Consider the following 18522-nt stretch of genomic DNA (forward strand, 5'->3'; position numbering starts at 1 on the left):
GATCCAACAATGAAGCACAATGAGGAGAAGACAACCATCTAGCTACCGCTATGGACCCATAGTCCAGGGGTGAACTACTCACTCATCACTCCGTGAGGCGACCATGGCGGTGTAGAGTCCTCCCGGAGATGAATCCCCTCTCCGGCAGTGGTGCCGGAGGAGATCTCCGTAATCCCCCGAGATGGGATCGGCGGCGGCGGCGTCTCAGCAAGGTTTTCCGTATCGTGGTTTTTCGCATCGTGGGTTTCGCGACGGAGGCTTTAAGTAGGCGGAAGGGCAGCAGTCGGGGCCTCGACGAGGGGCCCACACCATAGGGCGGCGCGGGCCCCCCTTGGCCGCGCCGCCATGTGGTGTCGCCACCTCGTGGCCCCACTTCGTATGCTCTTCGGTCTTCCGGAAGGTTCGTGGCAAAATAGGCCCCCGGGTCTTCGTTTCGTCCAATTCCGAGAATATTTTGTTACTAGGATTTCTGAAACCAAAAACAGCAGTAAATGTAGAACCGGCACTTCTGCATCTTGTTAATAGGTTAGTTCCGTAAAATGCACGAATATGACATAAAGTGTGCATAAAACATGTAGGTATCATCAATAATATGGCATAGAACATAAGAAATTATCGATACGTCTGAGACGTATCAAGCATCCCTAAGCTTAGTTCTCGCTTCGTCCCGAGCAGTAAAACGATAACAAAGATAATTTCTGAAGTGATATGCCATCATAACCTTGATCATACTATTTGTAAACATATGTAGTGAATGCAGCGATCAAAACAATGGTAATGACATGAGTAAACAAGTGAATCATAAAGCAAAGACTTTTCATGAATAGTACTTCAAGACAAGTATTAATAAGTCTTGCATAAGAGTTAACTCATAAAGCAATAAATCAAAGTAAAGGCATTGAAGCAACACAAAGGAAGATTAAGTTTCAGCTGTTGCTTTCAACTTGTAACATGTATATCTCATGGATAATTGTCAACATAGAGTAATATAACAAGTACAATATGCAAGTATGTAGGAATCAATGCACAGCTTCACACAAGTGTTTGCTTCTTGAGGTGGAGAGAGATAGGTGAACCGACTCAACATAAAAGTAAAAAGAATGGTCCTTCAAAGAGGAAAGCATCGATTGCTATATTTGTGCTAGAGCTTTTATTTTGAAAACATGAAACAATTTTGTCAACGGTAGTAATAAAGCATATGAGTTATGTAAATTATATCTTACAAGTTGCAAGTCTCATGCATAGTATACTAATAGTGCCCGCACCTTGTCCTAATTAGCTTGGACTACCGGATCTTTGCAATGCACATGTTTTAACCAAGTGTCACAATGGGGTACCTCCATGCCGCCTCGTACAAAGGTCTAAGGAGAAAGCTCGCATTTTGGATTTCTCGCTTTTGATTATTCTCAACTTAGACATCCATACCGGGACAACATGGACAACAGATAATGGACTCCTCTTTAATGCATAAGCATGTGGCAACAATTATTATTCTCATATGAGATTGAGGATATATGTCCAAACTCGAAACTTCCACCATGAATCATGGCTTTAGTTAGCGGCCCAAAGTTCTTCTCTAACAATATGCATGCTCCAACCATGAAGGTGGTAGATCTCTCTTACTTCGTACAAGACGGACATGCATAGCAACTCACATGATATCCAACAAAGAATAGTTGATGGCGTCCCTGTAAACATGGTTATCGCACAACAAGCAACTTAATAAGAGATAAAGTGCATAAGTACATATTCAATACCACAATAGTTTTTAAGCTATTTGTCCCATGAGCTATATATTGCAAAGGTGAATGATGGAATTTTAAAGGTAGCACTCAAGCAATTTACTTTGGAATGGCGGATAAATACCATGTAGTAGGTAGGTATGGTGGACACAAATGGCATAGTGGTTGGCTCAAGTATTTTGGATGCATGAGAAGTATTCCCTCTCGATACAAGGTTTAGGCTAGCAAGGTTATTTGAAACAAACACAAGGATGAACGGTACAGCAAAACTCACATAAAAGACATATTGTAAACATTATAAGACTCCATACCGTCTTCCTTGTTGTTCAAAACTCAATACTAGATGTTATCTAGACTCTAGAGAAACCAAATATGCAAACCAAATTAGCAAGCTCTAAGTATTTCTTCATTAATGGGTGCAAAGTATATGATGCAAGAGCTTAAACATGAGCACAACAATTGCCAAGTATCAAATTATCCAAGACATTTTAGAGTTACTACATGTAGCATTTTCCAATTCCAACCATATAACAATTTAACGAAGAAGAAACTTCGCCATGAATACTATGAGTAGAGCCTAAGGACATATTTGTCCATATGCTACAGCGGAGCGTGTCTCTCTCCCATAAAGTGAATGCTAGGATCCATTTTATTCAAACAAAACAAAAACAAAAACAAACCGACGCTCCAAGCAAAGTGCATAAGATGTGACGGAATAAAAATATAGTTTCAGGGGAGGAACTCGATAATGTTGTCGATGAAGAAGGGGATGCCTTGGGCATCCCCAAGCTTAGACGCTTGAGTCTTCTTAGAATATGCAGGGGTGAACCACCGGGCATCCCCAAGCTTAGAGCTTTCACTCTCCTTGATCATATTGCATCATACTCCTCTCTTGATCCTTGAAAACTTCCTCCACACCAAACTCGAAACAACTCATTAGAGGGTTAGTGCATAATAAAAATTCACATGTTCAGAGGTGACACAATCATTCTTAACACTTCTGGACATTGCATAAAGCTACTGGACATTAATGGATCAAAGAAATTCATCCAACATAGCAAAAGAGGCAATGCGAAATAAAAGGCAGAATCTGTCAAAACAGAACAGTCCGTAAAGATGGATTTTATTAGGCCACCAGACTTGCTCAAACGAAAATGCTCAAATTGAATGAAAGTTGCGTACATATCTGAGGATCATGCACGTAAATTGGCTTAATTTTCTGAGCTACCTACAGGGAGGTAGACCCAGATTCGTGACAGCAAAGAAATCTGGAACTCGCGCAAGTAATCCAAATCTAGTACTTACTTTACTATCAAAGACTTTACTTGGCACAACAAAACATAAAACTAAGATAAGGAGAGGTTGCTACAGTAGTAAACAACTTCCAAGACACAAATATAAAACAAAAATACTGTAGTAAAAACATGGGTTGTCTCCCATAAGCGCTTTTTTAACGCCTTTCAGCCTAGGCGCAGTAAAGTGTAACTCAAGTGTTATCGCGAGATGGAGCATTGATATCATAAGCTCCCCCATTTGTAGTGGTACTAGGGGCTTTGTCAATTTTAGGCCTATAATAATATTTCTTTGGTTTAGGCACTTTAGAGGCATACATAAACTTTTGCTCCTTTCCCACATAAGCTTTCTCTCTAAACTCGTAAAGATGAAAAGGTTGAACCCAAAGTTCCCATAGCTTTTTCAAGTTCGCCAATCCTATTAATTTGATTATCATGGTCAACACAAGTTCCTAGGACACTAATTCTTTCATCAATTCCTCCTAAGGATTTATCAAGTTTATCAGCTTTAACAAGTAACATCTCCAACTTAGTTTCAACACTAAAAATTTTCTCTATGGTTTCCAATTTTTTCATAACATCCTCAAGGGAGGTTTCAATTTTAATTTCATTAACAGGTGGTGTTCCAAATAAACTCTCAATAATGCAACTAGCTTCTAAAGCGGGAGCACCTAGGAAGTTACCCCCGCGAGACAATCAAGAACATATCTATTCCAACCTAGAGATACCAACATAAAAATTCCCGAGTAGGATAGTAGTGGAGTGTTTCTTAGTGCACCTATTATGGGCATCACTAATTCTATACCAAGCATCTTTTAAACATTCTCCTCCTTGTTGCTTAAATGAACGAACTTCAACTTCAGGATTACTCATTTTAGCAGTAGTAAATAAAACAAACTAGATAAAGTAAATACAAGTAAACTAAATTTTTTTGTGTTTTTGATATGGCAAACAAGACAGTAAATAAAGTAAAGCTAGCAACTAATTTTTTTTGTGTTTTGATATAATGCAGCAAACAAAGTAGTAAATAAAATAAAGCAAGACAAAAACAAAGTAAAGAGATTGGGAAGTGGAGACTCCCTTGCAGCCGTGTCTTGATCTCCCCAAGCAACGGCGCCGTAAATTTGCTTGATGCGTGTAGTTGACACGTCCGTTGGGAACCCCAAGAGGAAGGTGTGATGCGCACAGCGGCAAGTTTCCCTCGTAAGAAACCAAGGTTTAATCGAACCAGTAGGGAGTCAAGAAGCACGTTGAAGGTTGATGGCGGCGGGATGTAGTGCGGCGCAACACCGTAGATTCCGGCGCCAACGTGGAACCCGCACAACACAACCAAAGTACTTTGCCCCAACGAAACAAGTGAGGTTGTCAATCTCACCGGCTTGTCGTAACAAAGGATTAACCGTATTGTGTGGAAGATGATTGTTTGCAAGAAAACAAGAAAGAACAAGTATTGCAACGAGATTTGTATTTCAAGTATTAAAAGAATGGACCGGGGTCCACAGCTCACTAGAGGTGTCTCTCCCATAAGATAAAAGCATGTTGGGTGAACAAATTACAGTCGGGCAATTGACAAATAGAGAGGGCATAACAATGCACATACATGGCATGATAAGTATAGTGAGATTTAATTGGGCATTACGACAAAGTACATAGACCGCCATCCAACCGCATCTATGCCTAAAAAGTCCACCTTCGTGTTATCGTCCGAACCCCTTCCAGCATTAAGTTGCAGAGCAACATGACAATTGCATTAAGTATGGTGCGTAATGTAATCAACAACTACATCCTCGGACATAGCGCCAATGTTTTATCCCTAGTGGCAACAAGCACAACACAACCTTAGAACTTTCTCACATCGTCCTGGTGTCAATGCAGCATGAACCCACTATCGAGCATAAATACTCCCTCTTGGAGTTAAGAGCAAAAACTTGGCCAGAGCCTCTACTAGTAACGGAGAGCATGCAAGATCATAAACAACACATATGTAATAACTTGATAATTAACATAACATGGTATTCTCTATCCATCGGATCCCGACAAACACAACATAGAGTATGACAGATAGATGATCTTGATCATGTTAGGCAGCTCACAAGATCCAACAATGAAGCACAATGAGGAGAAGACAACCATCTAGCTACCGCTATGGACCCATAGTCCAGGGGTGAACTACTCACTCATCACTCCGGAGGTGACCATGGCGGTGTAGAGTCCTCCGGGAGATGAATCCCCTCTCCGGCAGTGGTGCCGGAGGAGATCTCCGGAATCCCCCGAGATGGGATCGACGGCGGCGGCGTCTCAGCAAGGTTTTCCGTATCGTGGTTTTTCGCATCGTGGGTTTCGCGACGGAGGCTTTAAGTAGGCGGAAGTGCGCAGTCGGGGCCCGACGAGGGGCCCACACCATAGGGCGGCGCGGGCCCCCCCTTGGCCGCGCCGCCATGTGGTGTCGCCACCTCGTGGCCCCACTTCGTATGCTCTTCGTTCTTCTGGAAGGTTCGTGGCAAAATAGGCCCCTGGGTCTTCGTTTCGTCCAATTCCGAGAATATTTTGTTACTAGGATTTCTGAAACCAAAAACAGCAGAAAATAGCAACTGGCACTTCGGCATCTTGTTAATAGGTTAGTTCCAGAAAATGCACGAATATGACATAAAGTGTGCATAAAACATGTAGGTATCATCAATAATATGGCATAGAACATAAGAAATTATCGATACGTCGGAGACGTATCAGACCCCTCTCATATCTTGCACATTCGCTCCGATGAATGATGGACGGCTAAGATAAGTATTACGCGGATCGCTGATATGGACTAGTCTAGCTAGGGGAACCAAACAGGATGTAAATCAGGCCCTAATTACCGTGTGACTTTATTGGCCCCTCATTTTCTGGTGGGTAGTTATGACATTGGCCTAATCTATAGGGCGCCATCTCCTCCCAGTTATGGAATGTCATCTCTTTAATTCCTTTCTTACATTTCTCACTAATTGCACTTGCCCCTCTTAGGTGCTCTTCTCATATGATGAATACATCATCCGCAAGCCTGCACGTGTGTGACCACAATGGAGTTGGCCACAATGACATTTTTGCTCGTGCCAAAGGATCATGGGCCACGGTCACGACAGTGTTAGACACAAACAAGGATGATCTTGATGGAATGATGGACGGCTAATATAGTTACCGCGATCGCTGGTCTGGGCTGGTCTAGAGAAACAAAATCCAGTACGTGATGGCATGTGACGGCCCGTGGTTGCCATGGTAAGCCAAACCCTGTAATTGCTTGCGGGGGCTGACTGCGTTGATTTTGAAAGCAAATTAGTAAGATAGACGTATTCCAAGAGGATATTTGGAGAGAATTATTTGCCATAAATCTATCCAAACTACCTAGTACCAAATCACCATGATATAGACTCATGTTCCCTACCGGTGGTAAATCATGTTCCTCGTGTTATTTAATTATTAATAATAAAGGAATAAGATAAATAACCCTCTGACTGTTTCAACCCATGAACATTCCTAAACAGGGAAGAAGCCTGTGTTTCGCTCGATCCACTTATACGATGGCATGTTTCTCAGATGATGCATATGTTTCCTAAATCACTATATAATATTAATTAGTAGCCCTTTGAGTACACACTCTTCCAAAAATAGAGTCCTCTCAACTTGAATCATGTGATATGATGGAGACAGGAACATCGTGTTCATTCATGAAGAAACTATACTAACATCCAATACCAGCAAGACAAACACAAATCTCTCTAACCAAGATTTCCCAATAAGTAGCCAAAGACTTTGAATTTTATTCGTCTATTCTTGGCCTCATTTAGTTGAGAACGTAGATACAGAATTGAGTACACAAAGATGTCTCGGTTTACAACGAGTCCAATCCTAATGAACGACCATCACCAGCAGTACAATGTCCTTCAGCGCTTGAGGCTGCCTTATTAGTAGCAGAAGCAGTAGATGATGATCCTGACTTCCATCTGCCTCGTGTGCTCACCGCTGTCGTCGGAGCTATCTGGCTCCATGCAGAACCGTGCGCGGAAAACGGCCAGGTAAGCCTATAGTATGTTGGAGGAACTACAATGCATGGAACAAAATTTAATCTCCATTCACATAACGAATAGATATTTTAACAATAGAGTCAAATCCAGAAAAGTCAAGTTTATCCAACAGAAGGGCTTGTTACAAAGTTTTGATTACCTAGCAAGAAGATTTTCCTCGACCAGTTTAGTTTCTTTGTCTCTTGAATCATCTCTTCATCTTTAACACAAGGTTTCTGTGATTGTCCTCCTCACCTTATAGGTCCGCACCCTAAGGAAAATCAAATGCGCATTGGTTATCATATTGCATATACACAAAAGGTGGTAAAACTTTGATATATATCACAACAGTGGATTAATAATCAAGTGATAAACTCCGGTGCCTTTCTTATATCTCTTAGCAATCAAGAAACAATGAATTTTGGCATCACATGTAAGCAAGCAAGCAACATTGATTTTACCACAACAACAACTCAAGATCCCCAGCTACATCTAATAGCAGCGGCACAAACCATAGATTCTCAACTCTGTCCCCGTAAAACAATATGCAACAGAAAACTGTACAAAACAAGAGACTATGTCAACATCCACCCACCAAAGAAGACCTATAATAAAAATGTAACAACAAGATGAGGCAACTAACACAAAACCATCAACTGTCATTAGCTTACCAAGAATACTAGAACCAAGACATCTAATAACCCAGACACGATATCTGATTCTTACCAACATAATTTAGAAATCTAGATGTGCATATAGCCATTACCACCACAAATTCCAAATACATGTCATCAACTCGACGAATAGAGCATAACATACCCACAACACCATGATCGCGGTAACAGAGAGCACAAGAGAGCTAGCGATCAAAGGGGTGAATCATGAGCTCACCGTAGAGGTTGTAGCCCAGACCAGCCCACGTGTCTTCAACGCGGAGCCACATCACCTCCGCATGCACCAGGCCAAGCGGCGGAACATGCAGATAGCAAAAAATACATTATTAAGATGTTCATTACCAATACTATCGATTGCATAGAAGACATAGCGTAATGAACAAACTTAGCCAAAACTGTCAAAGTGAAGTGGTACTACAAACTACAAATCAATGCTGAATCCAATTACATTTCATCCTTGCAAACACATGGTTTTCATGATATATAGTCGAGATTAACAGCTTCGTCAGAAGTGAAATCGCCAGAAAAGCTAGCATAATGCCAAATGTTGAACTGACATATATATTCTATTAAGGTGCAGCTATTCTAAAGAAAATAGCTATGTGTGTTCTAATAACAGAATTTACTTTGATTCCGTTCCATTAACCAAGTCTTGTGTCAGGATTTAAGTGAAGTGATCACGGCAGACTAAAACTATGAACGAAAACCTGAACCATCGCACTCCGAATCTTTTCAGGTTTCCGGATGAGCAATGGCCAGCACCAGCAGATTAATCAACTACCCATGCACATTACGTCCATTCTTCCTCTGGACTACTACTAATCTTGCTCAGCTATGCATGCACATTACTAGTTTGTATACTCAGATAAGAGAAGCATTATCACATCTAATGATATCAAAGACCAAGCACAGGTAGAAAAAATTATGTCCGGCAAGCCGGAACATGTAGTTGTGGCTCCCTCCAGGGCAACTTCCAGCTCCAATTTTCCTCTCCCTCTGATGTCGCATCAGGGCCACATGCATCCACTTCTCCCCTGCAAGAGAGCCGCGACAGTCCGATGCAGCGTCGCGTCCGACTATAGCTAGTCAAACAAGCTTGGCTCGCTAATCACCTGCAGTACAGCAACAGACTAAGAAAGGCTGCACAAGCACAAGGCATGTTAATTAAATAAGCGGCAATAAAAAATGTTCATACTTTCATATACAAACACGTCATGATTGGAAGGCAGTGAAATAAGAGTCCCACTGGAGTCTAGACCATGCAAAAAATAAAACATGAGCAAAACAAAGCCAAGCATTTTTTGCACTCCTGTACATGAATATATGATCTCTTGGTGCGTCTTATAACTGAAAAGAGCAAGCGTACATGATCTGGTGATCTCACACATTGAGCCGCATCAAGCAAAACATAAGAAGCTAGTCACCATCATCTGGCAAAAAGCAAGCAAAACACAACACATCTAGCTTCTTGAATTAGTATCAAATCTTAAAATGGATTGTCGCCTCTAGGCAATCGCACGAGAAGTCATTCACAACCGTAGCCACTGTAAAGATGATTATACTGCAACAGTTAGAAAAGAAAATGGGAAAAACCAAGGACCAAGTTTGGACTTAGTATAGGCATAACCCCACAAGGAAAATCCCAAATTCCAGCACACAATGGACCACGCCGACAATCTACCTTGAAGTCAATGCCAATAGTAAGAGGGCCAAATCCTGAAAAAGAAAGAAGGGGCTCATTCGCGGCTGCCAAGCCCTAGAAAGGGCGAGAAGACATGTCTGCCATTAGTTTCAGTTAGCTGCTTCCTACTCCAGCTAGGTGCACATGACGGGACTTGGTTGAGCAAAAGGAGCAAATAGAGGTGTGAGAAAAAGAAACATTGCAAAATTTATTATTTCGGTATAGCTGCTGAAATATACGACAAGGAACCATTAAAGAATTCATTCACTAACCATGGCGTAAAAGATGGACTCATAACTCAATCTGACAACAATATATAGTGCTTATTTCAGATCTACAAAGCTAGGTGCATAAACATGTGCTAGAAAAAAAAGAAATAAGATTCATTACCCAGATGTAAATTCATGGTTTTGATTATGCAAGGTCCCACTTGAAAACTAAAAAAAATTAAGGTTCTATTCTACAAAATTGAAAAACAATTAAGGTTCTATTCTACAATGATTTGAGGAATCACAAGTAAGCAAGCAAGCAACACTGATTTTAGGTATAACTTGGCGACTTGAAATAATAGAGGGAAAGCAAATCAAATCGTTTCACTAGGCTAGCTCAGCTCCCTCCCTAAACAGGAACATTACAAGCACCGGAACATATACCTGCTGCAAGCAGGTTCAAATTAAGCATGTGTAAATAACAACTCAAGATCCCCAGCTACATCTAGTAGAAGCAACACAAACCACAGATTCTCAACTCTGCACTCATAATACAATCTACACCGGCTAACAAGAACCTATGTCAACCTCCACCCAACAAAGAACTCCAATAAGCATGTAACAGCAAGTTGAGGCTACTAACACAAAATCATCAAGTTCCTTGGCTTAAAGAATACTAGAATCAAGGCATCTAATAACCAAGGCAATATATCAGATTCTTAACAACATAATTTAGAAAGCTAGATGCCCAGATGGCCATTACCACAAGTTTCAAATACAGGTCATCACCTCAATGACTAGAACATAACAAAGCCACACCACCATGATCGTGGTAACGAAGAACGCAAGGGAGCCAAAGATCATGTCGGTGAGCAAGGAGCTCACTGTATAGTTTTGTATCTAAGGTTGGCCAGCGTGTCTTCAACGCCAAGCCGCATCACTGCCTCATGCACCAGGCCAAGCAGAAGCCGCAGATAGAATAAACTACATTAGTAAGATGTTCATTTCCAATACTATTTATTGCATTGAAAACATAGCACAATGAACAAACTTAGCTAAAATTGTCTGGTACTGCAAACTACACATCAAAGAAGAATCAATCGGCACAATGAAGTTTAAATAAGAGAAGTTACATTTCATCCTTGTAACCAAAATGGTTTCCATAATATATGTGGTACCAGATTACCAGTTTGGTTAGAAGTGAAACCCCAAATAAGCCAGCACAATGTCAGGTGTTGAATTGGCATATATTCCATTTAAGATGTAGCTATTATAAGTTATAACATCTTAATCAATTATTTATCTAGGAAGATACTATAATACACATGTTAACGAGGAGACAAAATAGCTTTATGTACACCATTTTTTCGAGATTTGATGTCGGAGAGAGCGAGTCGAGTTCTTTTAACCTAAAGGCTGAAGGATGGAGCATGATCCTTGAGAGCCCAACGCCCTGTTGATACCATACAGAGTGAAGATAAGCTTACAAGTGAGTGTAAGAATAGCAGATCGGGAAGGTCGTGAAACCTGCAAGAAATAATTGCCAGGAATTGCAAATTATGGTATACAAGATAACACAACCTAGTGTACATGCATATTGAACACAAGTTAAGCACATAAATAATCATCTGGTTTGTAAGGGATGGAACACAAAAAAATTCAACAGCTTCTTACGTTTTTGTACATTTAATATCCAGAAAATCAGTAAACACAAGTACATGGGTAGAATAGCGCAAGGTATGCCTATGTCCAAAGAACCAATCATGGAATCTCTACCTGCGTCTGGAAGAATATGGCTGAGGAGCAGGACGCTGGCATCGACATCCTCTCCAACAACATCAGCAACGGCACGGCTGGTGGCAACGGATTCGCCGACAGTGAAACCGGGCAGCGAGGACCACACACCAGTAACTCTTGCGCTACAACAAACAATCAGATCGAGCCATCCTGCTCCTCGAAGTAAAGGTGCAACAGCCGCAACTCCTAGCGACGTCCTGCTTAGATTCACAAAACGAAAAGAAATGAAAAGGGGATAGATTTACATTCCAAGCAACCAAGCAAGATAAGTACGTGCACATCAGCTCACTACGGGAGAGATGGAGTACGCTGACGGCCGCCAGCCGTCGGCACAGCCCAGAAGGCCATCGGCACAGGCTATGCCGATGGTGACCGTCGGCGTAGCATCGTCGGCATAGTTCTGGTCGGGGACTGCCCAATCACCGTCGGCACAGACTGGCCGTCGGCACAGATTGTTGTGCCGACTGTAAAACCGTCGGCATAGTATTTTAAAATTATTTTCGAAAAAATATTCAAATTTTTTTTTTGAAAAAAATAATTTTTATTTTATTTTTTTCACTTTTCTTCTTCTACTTTTTTACTTGTTAATCTTTCACAATCACACTTAGTACACTTAATCTTAGGTCAAATTGCACTTGTGGTCAAATTGCACTTGTGGTCAAACTTCCCAGTTGGTCACCCATCCTCACACTACTCCCACCCCGGCACGATTAACTTCTTGGTTCTCTTCGGATGAGCTTCCATGAAAGAAATGACACCTTAATGTTAATATTACCATATCTATCATATTAACCCTTTGACAGTGATATCACACCTCTATATTTTTTAATTCTAAACAATTACTTAAGTAAACAACAATGAATATATATATATAAATAATAATAATATAGAATTTGAAAAACAATTAAATGATTTTTTTTGTCTTTTTATTTAATATGGAATAATTAATATCAGTAAATGCGAATTTGGCAAATAATATGTCTAAATTGATCGAAAAATGAGAGGAATACAAATATGATATCCATATCATCTTTTGAACCTACAAAGTTAACTTACCCAAAAATCATGAGCATTAGATCAAGTACCTCTAGTTTAAATTTGAGTGACTTTATCGAAAATGAGGTGGAAAACGGCCTCGACATGGCATAGTTAGCCGAAACAATGTCATATTTGGCATGTGTGTGGACCCTAGGATGGGAAGCAAGACCCCGGACACGGATTTCTAATCCGACCCACGGACAACCATCTTTTCATTTTTAGCGTGCCCAAACAATTTTTATTTGTGAAGCAGCTACATGGGGCGCATTTTAGTATGACGTGAAACCTCCGTGTGATGATAGTAGACCACCTACGCACCACCTATCAGATGACATGTGCACGCGTTAGATTTTTGGGAACCCATGCGGCTTCCGGCGGTGTCCCGCCGAATTCGCTGGAAACTGACCGGATTTGAACTAGGGGTGAACTATCCGTCGCTCCAGAAATTCCGACAAAATTGTTTTTAGTTGAACGACGCATCATTATATGTGCTAATTTTTGTCCGTTTAGTTTGTTCGTGAATGCGTGCACCCGCACGCCCGGTACGGCGATACCGCATGCCCCGGGGGTCCTGTTTTGGCCAGATGGCAATTTAAACGAAGTCCAAAAATCTCACGGAGCCGCGTGACGTCATTTTATATGTCATAGTAATTATTCCGTTTGTTAAAACTGGGATACGACAATTATTTCGAAAAATCCTTCACGAAAAGGGCTATCACGTAGGGAGTTCTATGAATTTCAGGGGAAATGAGGTGGGAAACGGCCTCGGCATGGCATAGTTTGCCGAAACAAGATCATATTTGGCACGTGTGTGGACCCTAGGATGGGAAGTAAGACCCCGGACGCGCATTTCTAATCCGACCCACGAGCGACAATATTTCATTTTTGGCGTGTGTGAAAGCCATGAAACCTCGAACATTATAGCTCATTTCTAAGAAGATTTGTTTAGGTATTTGAAATATTCCATTTTTTATATTTTTCTATGATAGATCTTGTTTTTCTGCAAAATTTGATATATTATACTTATTTTTCTCAATTAGAATGATTTAGTTATGTTTTTTTAAGACTGTCGTGCAGAAATAGAAAAAAGCTATGCCGACGGTATAACCGTCGGCACAGGTCCGTAGTGAAAAAAAAGGAAAAAAATGTTGTGCAGACGGTCAGACTAGTCCTGTGCCGACGGCCAGAACGTGACCGTCGGCACAACCGGCCTGTACCGACGGCCATTTTAACACCGACGGCCATCCTTATCGCCGCGGTCCGGAGGCTTCTGTGCCGACGGCCCCGATATTTGGCCGTCGGCACACACGACGACTGTCGGCACATCTGCGCTCTCCCGTAGTGGCTAGCTACAATCATGTAAAACCAATAGATATCATCAGGTACACATTATTGTGCACTAGTAAGAAGAAGCTATCCTCTACGGGACAATTGACATTATAAATGCCATGAACTTCCTTTTGTTTATACAAAGTTTTGAATACCTGGCAAGAAGCATACATGCTTTCCTTGGCTAGTTTGGCTTCTGTCTCTTGAATCATCTCTTCCTCTTAGTACAAGGTTTCTGTGATTGTCATCCTCGCTTTACAGGTGCATACTGAGGAAAATCGAATGCTTTACTATGTTGATATTGCACATACATAAAAAGAGGGATAAGTTTGATAAAGATCACAACAGTGGATTAAGTGACTAACTCCAGTGCCTTTCTTAGATCTCCTAGTAATCAAGCAATAATGATTTTAGGCATCGTAAGTAAGCAAGCAACACTTATTTTAGGTATAACCTGGCGACTTGAAGTAATAAAGGGAAGGCAAGTAAAATTGTTTCACTAGGCTAGCTCAGCTACTTCCCTAAATATAAACATTGACAAGCATTGAAACATACATTGTCTAATAAATGCTATATGTTTCCTCTAGCAGCAAGCAGTCTCGACTTAAGTACGTGTAAACAACAACTGAAGATCCCAGCAACATCTAATAGCAGTAGCACAAACCACAGATTATAACACAATCTGCAACAAAAAAAAGTGTACATAACAAGAACCTACGACAACATCCACCCAGCAAAGAAGACCTCTAATAACCATGTAACAACAATTTGAGGCCGCTAACACAAAAACATCAACTTCATTGGCTTATACCAAGAATGGTAGCACCAAAACATCAACCAATACAAAATTTCGGATTCTTAACAACATAATTTAGAAATCTAGATGCCCAGTTAGCCATTACCACCACAAATACCAAATACATGTCATCAACTCAATGACAAGAGCATAACATAGCCACAACACCATGATCATGGTAACAAAGAGCACAAGGGAGCCAGATATATACCAAAGGTGCAAACCATCGTAGAGGTTGTAACCAAGGCCAGCCCATGTCTTTGATGCCGAGCCTCATCACCTCCACATGCACCAATCCAAGCGGAAACTGCAGATAGCAGAAAATACATTATTAAGATGTTTATTACCAATACTATGAACAAACTTAGCAAAAACTTTCTAAGAAAATTGGTACTACAAACTACAGGAGAAAGTAAAGTTTCCATAAGACCAATTACATTTAATCCTTGCAATCAATATGGTTTTCATGATATATGTAGTGCAAATTATCAGCTTGGTTAGAAGTGAAATCGTTAAAAAAACTAGCATAATGTCAACTGTGAACTAACATATATTCTATTTAGGATGTAGTTATTCTAAAGAAAATAGCATTGCCCTGTTGTGATAATAGAATTTACTTTGATTATGTTCTATCAATAAAATCGCGTGTCGGTATTTAAATGAAGTGATCATGGCAGACTAAAACTATGAATCTAAACCAGAACCATCGAACTCTGAATCTTGCCAGGTTTCCAGATCAGTAGGCAATGGTCAACACCAGCAAATGGATCAACTATGCATGCACATTACGTCAATCTGCTGCCCCTGGATCACTACTAATCTTGTTTAGCTATGTACGCACAATAAGAGAAACGTTATCACAACCAGGGCAGCTTCCAACTCCCCTTCTCCATGTACCGCTGCAGCGTCGTGTCCGACTACAACTGGTTGAACAATCTTGTCTTGCCAATCACCTGCATGACAACAACAGACCGAGAATGGCTCACCACCAAGATACAATTACTAGCTGAGGCCAGGGATCAACACAAGCACAAGGAATAATGTTCAATAAGGAACGATTACAAATGATCAGAATTTCATATACTAACACGTCATGACAGGAAGGCGGTGGAATAAGAGTCTCGCTAGAGTCTAGAACTCTAGATGGACCATGCAAGTATAAAACATGAGCAAAGGCCAAGCATTTTTTCACCAAATGAATGGCTGCATAGGATACATTCTCGGTGGCAGGTCATTTTCAAGAGGAGAGGGTCATGGTGGCCATTTGTGTCTCCCATCAAGGTCCAAGAATAATGGCAGAGACAATAGAGTAAATACACGACATGAGTAGCAGGCCCAGGAATAATGGGAGAGACAATAGAGTAAATACACGATGTGAGTGATAGTACAGTGTAAAAGGGCGTGGCAGCCCCGGAAAGTATCATTTGCTCCTGAGCACCAGTGCTCTCGTCGTTCAAATAAATTTAAAATTATGGTTTACAAATTTTTAAAAAATATGAAAATAATTATGCACATAATTAGTGTTGTATTCCACAAGCATGTAAAATCGTGACTTGAAATTCTTTGTATTGTGGGCTACACAAAAATGACAAATCTGATAATTTGGGGATTTGAAACATACTTCTACAGATCTACATTTTTGTTATTTTTTTACAGTTCAGAATACAAAGTATTTGGAATTGATATTTTACACGTTTGTGGGATAATTCATGAACTACATCCGATTTTTTTTTTCAATTTTTTTTAAAAACTCACAGATATGGTTTTGAATTTTTTGAACTAAGCAGGAGCACTGGAGCTCGGGAGCACGAAATCTGCGTTCGTGGCAGCCCCTTCTCTCTCTCTCTCTCTCTCTATATATATATATATATATATAGCCAGTGACTATGTGTTATCCATCGACTAGCTAGCTAGCAACCTTGAAAATATTTTGTTGCATTGTTGCTATAGCTAGACTCAACATCTCAATATGGCGCCTGTAGACGCTGGTGCCGGCTCCGGCGACCTCGCCATCGTTGTGTTGAGCCGCCGCCTTGTCCGCGCCTCCGACCCGTCCATTCAGCCTGAGCAGCGCGTGGTCACCTTCTCCAACCTTGACCTTTACCCCGACAACGTGCAGGCCAGCATGGTGTGCCTCTACCCCAAGCTTCCAAAGAAGGGCGACTTTGAGGCCATCGTGGCCACCTTCGAGGCCGACCTGCCCTCTTTGCTTAACAAGTTCTACCCTCTTACTGGCCGCATCGTAATCAATGCGAGCTCTGGCCTCCCCGAGCTGCACTGCGAGAACCAGGGGGCAGAGCTGGTCGTCGGAGAAGTGAATGTCGCCTTAGGGAGCCTGGACTATGGCATCGCCGAGGAGTCCCTCAAGAAGATGATGCTGCCGTACCACGAAGGCGTCACCCTTTCGGTGCAGATTTTGTCCTTCGCCTGCGGCGGCTTCTCCGTGGTGTGGGGCACGAACAACCTTGTATGCGACGGCCCAGCCTCCGGCATGTTCCTAAGCATGTGGTCGGAGCTGGCGCGGACGGGGAGGATGCCCGACACCCTTGCCGTCAACCACGACCGATCGGTGTTCCGTCCCCGCGACCCGCCGGCATACAGCGCCGGCCTCGACGGTATGTTCGCCACGTACGACGACCGCCGGATGGTGAACGCCCTGACAGCCGACGCCAGCTTCGTGGAGCGCATCTACTACATCGAGGCAAGCGACATCACCAAGCTACGCGAAGAGGCGAGCACCAGCAGCAACCAGCGGGCGTCGCGCGTCCAGGCGGTGTCTGCGTACCTGTGGAAGGCCCTGGCCGCCGTCGTGGCCGCGTCGTCCCGCGTGCCGGAAGGGCGCTGCTGCATGGGGTGGATGGTGGACGCTCGGCGGCGGGTCAAGGCGCCCGCGCTCGTCCCCGCGCTGCGCAACTACTTCGGCAACGTCACGGCCTACGCCCTCGCTGACGCCGCCGTGGACGACATCCTGCGGGAGCCGCTGGCGGAGGTGGCGGCGAGGGTGCGCGACACGATCACGGCCATAGACTACGACACGTATCTCCAGGAGCTTGTGGACTGGGTGGAGGAGCACAAACCGGAGCACGTCATGGAGAAGGGCGTCCTTGGGCTCGGCACCCCCACGGTGAATCAGACGGTGTTCGCCTCGTTCCCGTTCGACACCGACTTTGGCTTCGGCGAGGCGACGCTCGCCCTGCCCATGTGCGAATATGGGAGGCTCTGCTCGGGGTACCTCTCCGTTGGAGCGCGGCCAGGAGGCGACGGCTCCTGGCTTCTCAGCGCATACATATGGCCACGGCTCGCGGCGGCGCTCGACTCTGACGGCATCTTCAAGCCTCTCACGGCGGAGTATCTCGGCCTTTCAAGGCACCACAAGTCCAAATCTCGTCTTTGAAACGCTTCTTCCATCTACACCGACTACTGCTTAAAAGTATGATTTTTAGAATTTTTTGAAACTTAAAAGTATGATTTTTGATTTTTTCAAAATAAAGAGCTACATGTAGCCCGGTCTCCATTTGTCCGTTCTCTATACCCAAGCTACTATGTACTACTTTGATCATTTTTTGGTAATAAAATATGTGATGTATGCCATATAAAATCGTATTATTGGATTTACATTGAAGGAATGGTTCACTCGCCGCGCGTGCCATCGGAGCAAGCAGCGGGCCACGGGAGCGGGGCCTTGCTTCGGCGCGCGCGTCGCACCGATAGATGAGGGCATCTCTAGCGGCGCGACGCATTTCAGACTCTCAAAAGTGGTCGGCAGCGTCCGTTTGCGTCGCCCAGCGGATATATTTTGACCGCGCGTCCGTTTGCGTCTGGGTGTGCTCCCATCGGGGCGACCCATTTTTGAATTGCAACATAATTTGATCTTCATACAATTCCTTTGGTTTTCTACCACGAGCGATTGATTCATATGAAAAC

At 42.6% G+C, this 18522-nt stretch overlaps 1 protein-coding gene across 1 annotated transcript; it reads left to right on the plus strand.

Annotated features, from left to right (window-relative positions):
* The first annotated feature begins 16496 nt into the window (after positions 1 to 16496).
* Positions 16497 to 18150, plus strand: LOC124695257 (coniferyl alcohol acyltransferase-like). Its single transcript, XM_047228126.1, has one exon. The coding sequence runs from the start codon at positions 16568 to 16570 to the stop codon at positions 17990 to 17992; it is 1425 nt and encodes a 474-aa protein (XP_047084082.1). The 5' UTR covers positions 16497 to 16567; the 3' UTR covers positions 17993 to 18150.
* The last annotated feature ends 372 nt before the right edge of the window (positions 18151 to 18522 follow it).

Source organism: Lolium rigidum, chromosome 1 (genome assembly GCF_022539505.1).
Source record: "Lolium rigidum isolate FL_2022 chromosome 1, APGP_CSIRO_Lrig_0.1, whole genome shotgun sequence".
Lineage (NCBI taxonomy): Eukaryota > Viridiplantae > Streptophyta > Magnoliopsida > Poales > Poaceae > Lolium > Lolium rigidum.